Raw genomic sequence first — 10,943 nt, forward strand, 5'->3', positions numbered from 1 at the left:
CAGACTTTTGTCTTTCTCTCTGCTTATTAACTTCAATGGCTCATTTTGCGTGTCACAAATGATTAATGTGATCTATCTTTACTAGCTGAACCTGCTTGATTTGCTCCATGACTTCTAATGCCAAATGGAGATGTTCAAACTCTTCCCTTCAGAGCACACACAGGCCTGAATACAGATATTTTAGATAAAGCATACAGAAGCATATTTATACAAAATCATTTACAAAAGCATACATAAATAAGAGCAAACCCAGCTCAACACAGTTCAACAGCTCAAGGTGGATGGCCATTATTTTAGTTACAACTTGGCCTGGTATACTGAAAGTTTGGTTTAGCCATATCTGGTTCATTTTGTTGATGCATGTTCAGTCATACAACATAATAAAGTAACTATTTAACAATAATACAAACACATATTTGGGAAACCACTGCCAAAAGCATTTAAGAAATATTTACATAATACTATTTAGCTTGGTAAACTCATTAACAGCCAACGTAAGGTTAAACTTTCATTAACAAGTCATTAACAATTATATTCTGAACAGATCCGTTGTTGATGCACTTTCAAACATCAATGAAAATATATGAGTTAAAGTTTAATTACATTTTATCTGTTTACATATACATAAAATAATGATCTCTACACCATTTTGTTATATAATAATGTCTGGGTAAGGGGTCAAATTGTCCTTGATCTATTTAATTAAAACATTTGGGCCCGGTTTCATAGACAGGGCATACCCTAAACCAGGATTAGGCCATAGTTCAATTTGGACATTTAAATAATTTTTATAAACACGCCTTAGAAAAAAGCATTACTGGTGTGCATCTTTATACAAAACAAAGGCACTGACATGCTTTAAGATCAGTCAGTGCAAGTTTCTTTCAGTTGAAACAGCTCAGATTTACATTTTAGTCTAGGACTAGGCTTAAGCCTTGTCTGTGAAACCGGGGGTATATGTTGAAAATAACTAAACGCATAAAAAAAGAATGATAAAAGAAATAAATTGTATGATAAAAGATGTGGGGTGGCATCTGAGATTCTGCATGGCCTTCTAAAGGAACTGAAGTTATATTTTACCAAGGTCCCAATCATTTCAGTCTGACCTTACTTTTATAAGAGCGCAGATGTTGTTTTGCGAACCTGTCACATTGTAATGCAGGCTTTTTCTAAGAGAGTTTTACTGAAAGATGGAGCAGCGGCAACTCTATTTGACAACAAATCCCCAACACACAAGTAAGAGCTGGTACTCTTTCACAAAAAAAGAAGAGGCATACACAGAAAACCTAAAGATACAGCAGCAAAATGGCTTGATAAATTCAAAATGTTAGAGAGAAGGTAGATGGTCATAAGTAAATTATGACTGTGCTTGATGCAAGAAACAAAAAACTGACATTTATAAAAAATGATATCATGACCCCTTTAATGTAACTAATGAAAGTGTAGCCAAGAATTCTTGAGATCAGAGTCTTATAGGACATTTCAAGTCAGTGAAATCTGCAGCCCCGGCCTCCTGTGCTGGATGGAAATCAAAGCACATCTTTTTTTTTCTGAATAACTGATGAACTATACCAGCGGGACTCATGTAGAGGTATGTTTAAACACGCACACACTCACTTACACTCACTATGTTTATGTACGAACATGAATGATAACTTTGAGTGAAATTAAGCAGCCATGCAGAATGGCCATGGGAGGGATGTGAGGAATGCTGGAGGGTGGATGAGTCAATTGAACAATTGTTTTTTGTGTGTGTGTGTATGCGATCATTTATAATGCCTTTCTCATACATTCAGACATTCTTTATGTTCATCTTAAAGGGATCGCTTACCCAAAAATGAAAATTCCATCATCGTTTACTCGCCCTCATGTTGTTCCAAACCTGTATGACTTGCTTTTTATCTGTGGATCACAAACTAAAATATTATGAAAAATGGGGTTCTGGTATTGAGAGACATTTATTTGTATGGGCAAAAACAGCTGAAACATTCTTCAAAAGATCTTATTTTCCATTCTACAGAAGAAACCATAAGGGTTTCAATTTCATAAAGGTTTGGAATGACATGACCATAAACACTGACAAAATTTTCCCTTTTGGGTGCAGATATGTATACTACAGGTCATAATTAAAGAAAGATATTGGAATCAAATATTTTAATGTTTTTGAAAGAAGTCTCTTATGCTCACCAAGGCTGCATGTGTTTGATAAAACATACAATAAAAACAATACTATTACTAAATTTAAACAAACTGTTGTCTATTTTTATATGTGATGGCAAAGCTGATTTTTTTCTCCAGTCTTCGGTGTCAACTGATCCTTCAGAAATCTAAAATAATGATTTGGTGCAACTTTGGTGAGCATAAGAAACTTCTTTAAAAAACATAAAAACCTAAATTATTCCAAACGTTTGACTGGTAGTGTATAGTGTGGCAGATGCAAGGAAGATGCAATTCAGCATAAGCATCACATAGAGTTCAGAATTTCTAAAAAAGATCAGGAACAGAGTAGTGTGGTTCATTTACTCCTGGAATGAGTTGTCTGCTCGTGCCAAACAGTCAGGCACTTTCAGATCACAGTCATTTACCGTCCGAAATATTCTGAACATATTGCACCATAACAAGCCTGCTGCCACTGTGTGACCAATGAAAGCTCAGACCCACAAACATACCAGTAGCATGGGCCTCCGTTTTGGAAAACGGACACCACTGCCACAATCCCAGTCAAGAACAGCAGCAGGTGGTCACTTCAACCCACCGTCTCTCATCCTCCCCTTTTGTCCCATAATCCTGTGTACCTCAGTATCATATTGCCGTGACTGTATCAAGGGAGGTGCCTGAAGTGCTAATTTTACTCTGGCCTTGTCCAGTGTGAGGGGTCCAGTGTGTGCGCGAGTGAATGATTGTACAACAGAATAACTACAGAATTGACACTTGGCTAAGCCCCGCCTACTGACCATTCTCAGCAACTGTTGTCCATCCAGAGACATATAGGCTACACACTGTAGAGGTGCAGCTCGAAGTGGGACACCAAAATCACAACTGGTACCTGTAGGGCGGGGCTTAGTGAAGGGGTCAATTATGAAAAAAAAAACATGATAAAAAGAAAATGAAGGTAAGCAGACAGGGAGAGAAAAAAAGAAGTCAAAAGAAAACTAGTACAAAATTCTCTGCACATCACATTTTTTCCCCCACAGCTATTCATCAGGACAGGACACACAAAATCAGGACAGGCATTCAAAGCTTTCACCACCATGCATTTGTGTTTCCAGGCATGCCTTGAAAAGTCATTTAATAACGATCTTTACATTTGCCTGTGTAGCTACAAGGTGTTGATATTGGCAACTGACATTGTTCATTTTAATTTCACAGGCCAGATCGTGGCTCTAACTGACCGTGAAGACACCGAGGCATTTGCAATAGTATAATCTCTGCCCTTTGTGTTTTTGTTTAGTCTCAGCCAGTTTAGAGATTTTGAAGGCAGATTGTGTTTACAGAGAAACTATGCTGTGAAGTCTGCAGTAATCTCCCACCTGCAGATAAAGCACTGAAGAAATTACATGTGCTCAGGTATCATTTAAGCCAAGTGAGCTATTGTTAGAGACTCAAGGGAATAAGAGGGGTACTTTTATTGATATTTCTTAACTTATTCCTTTTCCTATTATAGTCGGATTGTTGTTAGCCAGATGAGAGACCAGTATAAGCGGTCATATTCAATATTTACAGTATTCTGACTGACTGTTCCACTGCATCACATGTCCATTAATATAAACTTTTAAAATGTCTTCAGTGATTGCAGGATTAATCAATCAGGCTCTCATTTAAGTCAGCACAATGCAATATGTCATTTACATCACTATGGTAAGAAAACCTTTCCCAAAAAATCAATGTAAATGTTCCTCTAATCATAATTATAAACCTCATGAATTGAATGGTACACGAATTAAACACTGAAGGATCATTTGAAATTAAAAACTCTTAGCGTGTGTGTACTCATCCAACTAAAACACACATCTGCACACACTCAAGGGAATCCTCAGGTTTTACACACTTGGGAGGGGGAGATGAGGATTCTTCAAACGATTACATCTCCGCAAACGTAGTGGCATTCGATCTCCTTGACTCATGCTTCTGCACTCTCATTCTTGTAGGTTATTACTGGAGTAAAAACTGGAAGTCTCTGACATGGTTTTGGAGATGCTGCGAGAGGACGAGCCATTGGAGGCGAACTCCCTGGAGGGGCTGTGAACTGCCGGTCTCCCTGCGGCCCCTCTGATGCTCCCAAACGTGACCTTTTGGCCATCTTCACATGGCTGCATCACGCAGGACACAGTGGTCTCCATTCGACTGGCCCTGTACAAACTGGTCTGGGTTTGAATGTACCGGGTGGACTTGAGCTCTAGACCCTCGTAGGATCCCTCAGGGACACATGGACAGCAGCGGAATGCTTGCTTAAATCCCGCACGGAACCTGAGGAAATGTTTAGAAATGTAAGAGATGAATAGACAGATAATGATATGGGTTTAAAGTTGAAAAACTGACTAGAGGATATTAAAGCTTTGTTGTCTTTCAAAGGCTTTTGTGATGGATTTTCAGTATCTGAGTGAGGCAGTAAAACCAGGATACATTAGAGAATAATACATCACAGCATTGGACTGTATTTTATGGTACAAAAAGATGGATCATTTTGAACAATCATGATATTATAGTGAATATTACAGGGACTCTGGAAAGAGCTAGATGTGCCTGTGTGTGCGTCAATTACTGTGTTTTCACTCCAGGATGAAATTACCTGTCATTAAGGCAGCAGTAGATAATGGGGTTGTACATAGTGGAACTCATTGCCAGCCACATGATAGTCAGATAGACCTGCTGAATGAAGGGTTGCTCAAACAGGTGCGGGTAGAACTGGTGAATCAGGAAATAGACGTGATAGGGGAGCCAACAAAGAGCGAATGTACATACCACCACAATCATCATCTTCACCACCTGAAGGTCGAACAAGAAGATTGGTTATACTTTATGCTTATAAATACAATATCTGTCATTCAAGCTAATTTCCTAGGCTTTGCATGCTGCCCACATTGTATGAAAACTTGCAGAATGCTGACAGACATAATGTTCCCTAATAATTTTCTTGACAGCTTTTAGGTGGTTCAATGGTCTTAATTTACCACCAGCAAGCAGAATGCAAACGTGTCATTGTAAATCACATTAAAACATATTAAGTATAGAGGTAAAAATATGAATTGTGCAGGAGCCATTTTTCAAAGAGCCAAATATATATTTCAGAAATAGCTTAAATTACATTAATTATATGTTAAGGTTTCTATGATAAAATGTTTTCTGCAGCTTACTGTAATGTGAAGAGACAATTGAATTCCCCTTAAAAAAGTGTAATAATTGGTGTCAGCCCAACATAGACACATTGGTTTAACCAATGCCTTGAGTAAGGAGTACTCAAGATTAACATGAGATTGGCAGAAACTGTGTGTGTTATTGTAACGTGGCTGACGAGACGTGAGAGACGTGCGGATCCATGTGCAAGCTTTATTCACAGGCGTGGTCAGAAACAGGCATGGGTCAGACAACGGCAAACAGGAATATGGTGGACAAGACACAAGAATAATCCTAGGGCTAGCGAAGGTCAACGAACGGCGAACATAATCAAAAGGGCGAGACTAAAGCGATAAATCCAGGAAACCAGGCAAGGATCAGAAACCGAGAAAACAGACAAGGCAAGACTAGGCTAAGGCAGGGTAAACTAACGAGGGCTCTGTAGTGTAGCTATCAAATGATAAGCGCTAAACAATACTCGGCACCGGGAAGGGATCAGAGTGAGTGTTAAATAGTGAGTGAGTGATATGAAACAGCTGTGTGCAATCAGTGCTGAGTGTAATCAGTGAAACAGCTGTGTGCAATCAGTGCTGAGTGTAATCAGTGAAACAGCTGTGTGCAATCAGTGCTGTGTGCAATCAGTGCAATGAATGATGGGATATGTAGTCCGGGGTGATATGCAACAGTGTGTAGTGCGAGAGTCAATGAAAATGGAAAGGGTGACCTCTGATGGCTAGCAGACGGAAGTTCATGGACCGGATACGTAACAGTTATGTCCCCTCAATTGATTTCTTTCCCAAATTGCATTGACTGCTCTAAAATATGAGACACCAATGTTTCAGGAGTTTAGGACATATGCTTATTCGATAACAGTTTTATTTCCTATTTGTGTTTATGTATATGCTTTATTTTTTAAGATTGACTGTTTTTTTCCAAGGCATTGTTAGATGCCAGTGCTTCCTTTCTAAGCAAAGACTTGATTTTAAAAACAGTTTCATAGCTATTAAACTATTTCTTGTTATGGTTTTAGTCTGTATTTAACCTCAGAATGATCTCAAAGTAAAAAGAGGTGCTAATGTCTGATTTTGTGTGCTTTAATATGTAATTATTATACGCTTATTATAATTATTATAATCTGAATAAGTCTGACAGTAATCAGTGTTGAGTACTACTGTAAGGTTGACCCTGCTTGTTTGAAAATGATTAACAGTTGAAAACATTCTTTAGAAATTTAGAAATGTAATTAGTTACATTATAAAAAGTAATTGAAATAATTACACTATTACATTTTTTTTTAATTACTGAGTGCATCTTCAAATAACATCTTATTTTTCACTATTTGGACATTCTTGTTTGTTGTTTATTGTCCTACTAGAGAAAAAGCTGCCTTTGGACTGCTGTCAATAAGCTGCACCTGTCCCGACTATTCTAGGTCTGTGAAAGGTAGGTCAGTTGCCTTAAACTACTCTAGTTCTACAACACTGGAGATTCCTGATCAACTTACAGCTTGAAGTGGGCATGAAATCAGCATTAAAACCACAATGACACACTGCCAGAAGCCAGAGCATGTAGTAGCAAATCACTCAGTCACCAGCAGACTGTCAGAGGCTCTTTGATGATTATGAAGCTCAGACAGAAGACAGGGACATACATGCGCTCAGAGGTAGTATGTCACATTGTGTCATCATAAGTACTAACGATGTGAGCTCAAAAATAGTTTAAGATATTTTGTGTGAGGAAGAAGAGGAAGATGGTAAGACAAAATGATAGCAATGGTATGTAAAATAGATATTGGAGAGAAAACAGTATATCTTGACTTCATATCCTTCAAGAGTGGTGAATGAGGCAGACACATACACACACACACAGAGAATACAGATGAAAGAAGCAGATGGACCTTCTCACTGCGGGTGAGTTTCATAGTGATTATTTCATGTGGCCTTGTCTGACACTCCTCCCCTTGCGTTGTGAACTCTGTCTGCTTTGTTAACTCAGAGTTCGGTGTCTGACCTGGACTGTGTGTGTAGGCAAATGTCATGGGCTTAAAAGATGATGAAAAAAGGAGGAGCAAGAGGATGTTGTGATGAAGACCTTGCGTTTGGCGGTCAGCTGCTCTTGGTAACGGTCAGATGAATCTCCTGGGATCTCACTGGCCCACAGAGTCAAACCCATCACCAGGTAAGCACAGCCCATCACCAGGAGGGGGAGGAAGTAAATCAGCACCGCCACACACACAAAATACCTTCAAAAGGATAGATAGACAAAGAAAGAAAAATAAAAAAAATTTATTTTAACATTATTGTAACTCAATACAATTTTTAGATGCAGTAATAATTAAATTTGCATGCAATTTCAGCATTCTTATTCACACCATTTGCTGTTTTAATTTTCTGGTTTTCATGAAAATATGTAGTATTTTATCCATCCTATTTAATTTATTTATTGGTTTAATTTTTTGACTCTAATTCCTGATCTTTTGTTTATCTCATATTATAAGACCAAGGGTTATGACATATGCAGCAAAAAAACAAGATATTGTGGCCATGAATTAAGAATTTGTTACACGATTTTACTAAATTAAAATGAGGGAATTAATTAGTACAATATGGACACTGTTTAAAGGGATAGTTCACCCAAAAATGAAAATTCTGTCATTAATTACTCACCCTCATGTTGTTCCAAACCCGTAATGCCGGCCCTGTGTCAGCAGGATCACACGCATAGATTGTGGTAATCTCGTGAATGGTGACAGAGACTGACGCGGAAGAGAAGAATTGTTAAATAAAGTCGTTATTTTTATTTTTTTGCACACAAAAAGTATTCTTGTAGCTTCATAAAATTACGGCTGGACCGCTGACGTCACATGGACTATTTTATCGATGTCCTTACTACGTTTCTGGGCTTTGAACGTGGTAGTTCCGTTGCTGTCTATGCAGGGTCAGAAAGCTCTCGGATTTCATCAAAAATATCATAGTTTGTGTTCCGAAGATTACAATGGTCTTATGGGTTTGGAACGACATGAGGGTGAGTAATTAATGACAGAATTTTCATTTTTGGGTGAACTATCCCAACGAGGAAACCCATTAATAAAACGTGGGCACAAGTTAGTATGTCCATTTTTTCCTGCCAAGGATCTCCATAAAATGGTTTATTTCAATTACTAAAATCATCTCATAAATGCATTCATTTAGGAAGGGAGCAAGGAAACAATAGGGTACAGAAACACTTCAAAATTAGAGTCCACAAACAAAAGACAAAGGAACACAGGCTGGGATCATAACACAAATAAATCAGTTGGCACAATTCTTTCTAAGTGAAATCCCCCCACACTCTTCAGACTGTAATGTACAATTGCACTGGTTTTTATCTATTTTCAAAACATTTTTGCCTTGCCAAATCTCTGTCAGACTTGAGTCATATTGCTTGTCCGATAAATCTAGGCACAGCTCATTTCTTAAGCCTAATGCACTTTGTCTAGCAAAGATCATGAATCAAACTCAGCACCCAAGACAAGTGAAGTCACATATCAAAGATGAATATATTATTTCATATTAATCTCTCAAAAGCAATTACAAAGTGAACTAGACCTCTTAATGTGTGAATTATTAAATAAACCTGTAACAGGGAAACACAGCAACCAAACTGTGTTTGAATCACAGTGCTGACTTGAAAACCCATGGCCAAATGACAATTGTGTTTACTTTCTTAAAGTAACTGCTCAATAATGTTGAAGTTTCCACATCCACAGATGAAAAATCACAAATATGAATGAACATTTGTGAATATTATGTGAATAATATTATCATAAATATCATAACACTCATGAATATTAATTAGCTCAGTTTTAAAGTAATATTAAACCATCCATTCATGTTGTAATTGATATTCATGAGACAAACCAATTTCAGCTTGGGTTATGTGACTGCGCTTATTTAAATCCTTTTTCCCCAAAATGAACAAACTGGCGATGTTCTCTAAGAGCAGACAGTAAACACTGCAGGAAATGCCCTGAGGGCCAGACTGAGAGATACTGATATCAGGAATGCCACCTGCCAATCTGAAGACAACACATGTTCCCTATCTGTCGGTCACTATGAGTTATGTTGTGATGACATTTTGGGAGCCCAATCACCTCTGATTTTAAGAGAAAACGCCAATGAAAATTGGCTAGTCATGTGACACACAGCAGCCACAATAGCTCTTATGTTTTATTTATTTATTTTTTCCTTTTTATTCGAAACATTCCCAAACGCATTAACTATATCATGATATCTCGCTTCTCACCTATGTTAGTTGATCTATAGTGGGCGATGGTCAAAGTAACCAAATAATGTAGTCTATTAACTATGCATAGAAACCTGTCTGTTTATATAAATAACAGATATGGGTGTCATGCCATAACATAGTTTTAATGCGACTGACTTTATATTTAATGTGAATTTAACATTGAAAGTTAATGTGAATAAAAACATTGTAAGTTAGGCTACTAATCATAATACTTTCATTGTACAGAAAGAGAGCAAAGAACATTTACATGATCAAAGAACATTTTCACTGACAGCCTATTCAAGCACTCTCAAAAATCCCATTAAAATCACTGAAGCTGTTTACACTGTGAAATGAATATCTTATTTATACACACATCTGCACTTTGTTGTTACTAACGAGAGAATTCGCCAGAAAGAGGTATTCAGTCAGCGAGCGAGTGAAGAAAACACCGGTATTTTAGCGATGACTCATCTGAACACCTCTGATTGGTCATTGCACTCATAAGCTCAACATTATCGTGTGATTGGTTATAATGTGCAGCGCAGTAAAAACGCGTCTGTCTCTGGCTCAGCGCCAGCGAACGAATGCAGATTTGAATTTAGCAGCTGATGATATGAGGTGCTGAGCGATTTAATCACGCTGGTCTGATTGTATCAAATATACAAAATATTATTCGGCTATTTTTTGTCTTTTGGAAGCTGCATTCAAAATCCACTTGGCTCAAAAATCACTTTGAATGGGCATGACGCCTCTGACCATGGCAACGCTGCGATCGCATCTCTCCGTTCTTAAAGGGAAAGGAGCAGACCCCTCTGTCACTACCCGTCCCGGTTTCTCTGCCACGAGCAGAGGACTGCCGGCTAGTGCTCTGGGAGATTTGAAGGTGACAGTGAGAGCTTCTCCGCCGGGCCACGCCCCACGGACCTCTGCCGGGGGATCAGATGTCGATTGCAGCATCGGGGGATGGGCTATTGACCTCTGTGGATGAAGATTCGGTGGAGCTGCCCCCCTCGGGTGTTGTCACCACTGCCAAATCGGACCCAGAGTTGACGGCCGTGCTTGCCCGGGCAGCTGTAAGCATCAGGTTGGAGGTGAATACACCGCCCAGCCCTGAGTGCTTGAGGCTGGACGATTGGTTTCTCGGTATAGAGTGCGGCTCACAACCGCGTTCTGCTCTGGTTCCTTTCTTCCAGGAGATGCATTAGGAAGTGACGTAGTCGTGGACGGCCCCTTTTACGGCCAGAAGCCGCTCGTCTCCTTCCTCCGTCCTCACTACCCTCGATGGCGGGGCAGCTAGGGGGTGCGTCGACATTCCCCAGGAGGAGAGAGCGATTGCGGTG

General features: G+C 38.9%; 1 protein-coding gene across 1 annotated transcript in view; it reads right to left on the bottom strand.

The window, feature by feature from the left end:
* Positions 1 to 2,446: 2,446 nt before the first annotated feature.
* LOC107721554 (substance-P receptor-like) overlaps positions 2,447 to 10,943 on the bottom strand; it is a 33,335-nt gene continuing 24,838 nt past the window's right edge. Inside the window, exons 3-5 of the mRNA XM_016529633.1 lie at positions 7,426 to 7,576; positions 4,790 to 4,986; positions 2,447 to 4,467 (exon numbers count right to left, since the gene is read on the bottom strand). Of these exons, the coding sequence (XP_016385119.1) occupies positions 4,137 to 4,467; positions 4,790 to 4,986; positions 7,426 to 7,576 (679 nt within the window). The 3' untranslated portion in view covers positions 2,447 to 4,136. The remainder of the gene's footprint in view (positions 4,468 to 4,789; positions 4,987 to 7,425; positions 7,577 to 10,943) is intronic.

Source organism: Sinocyclocheilus rhinocerous, unplaced genomic scaffold, assembly GCF_001515625.1.
Source record: "Sinocyclocheilus rhinocerous isolate Xijiao unplaced genomic scaffold, SAMN03320098_v1.1 scaffold1626, whole genome shotgun sequence".
NCBI classification, from domain to species: domain Eukaryota; kingdom Metazoa; phylum Chordata; class Actinopteri; order Cypriniformes; family Cyprinidae; genus Sinocyclocheilus; species Sinocyclocheilus rhinocerous.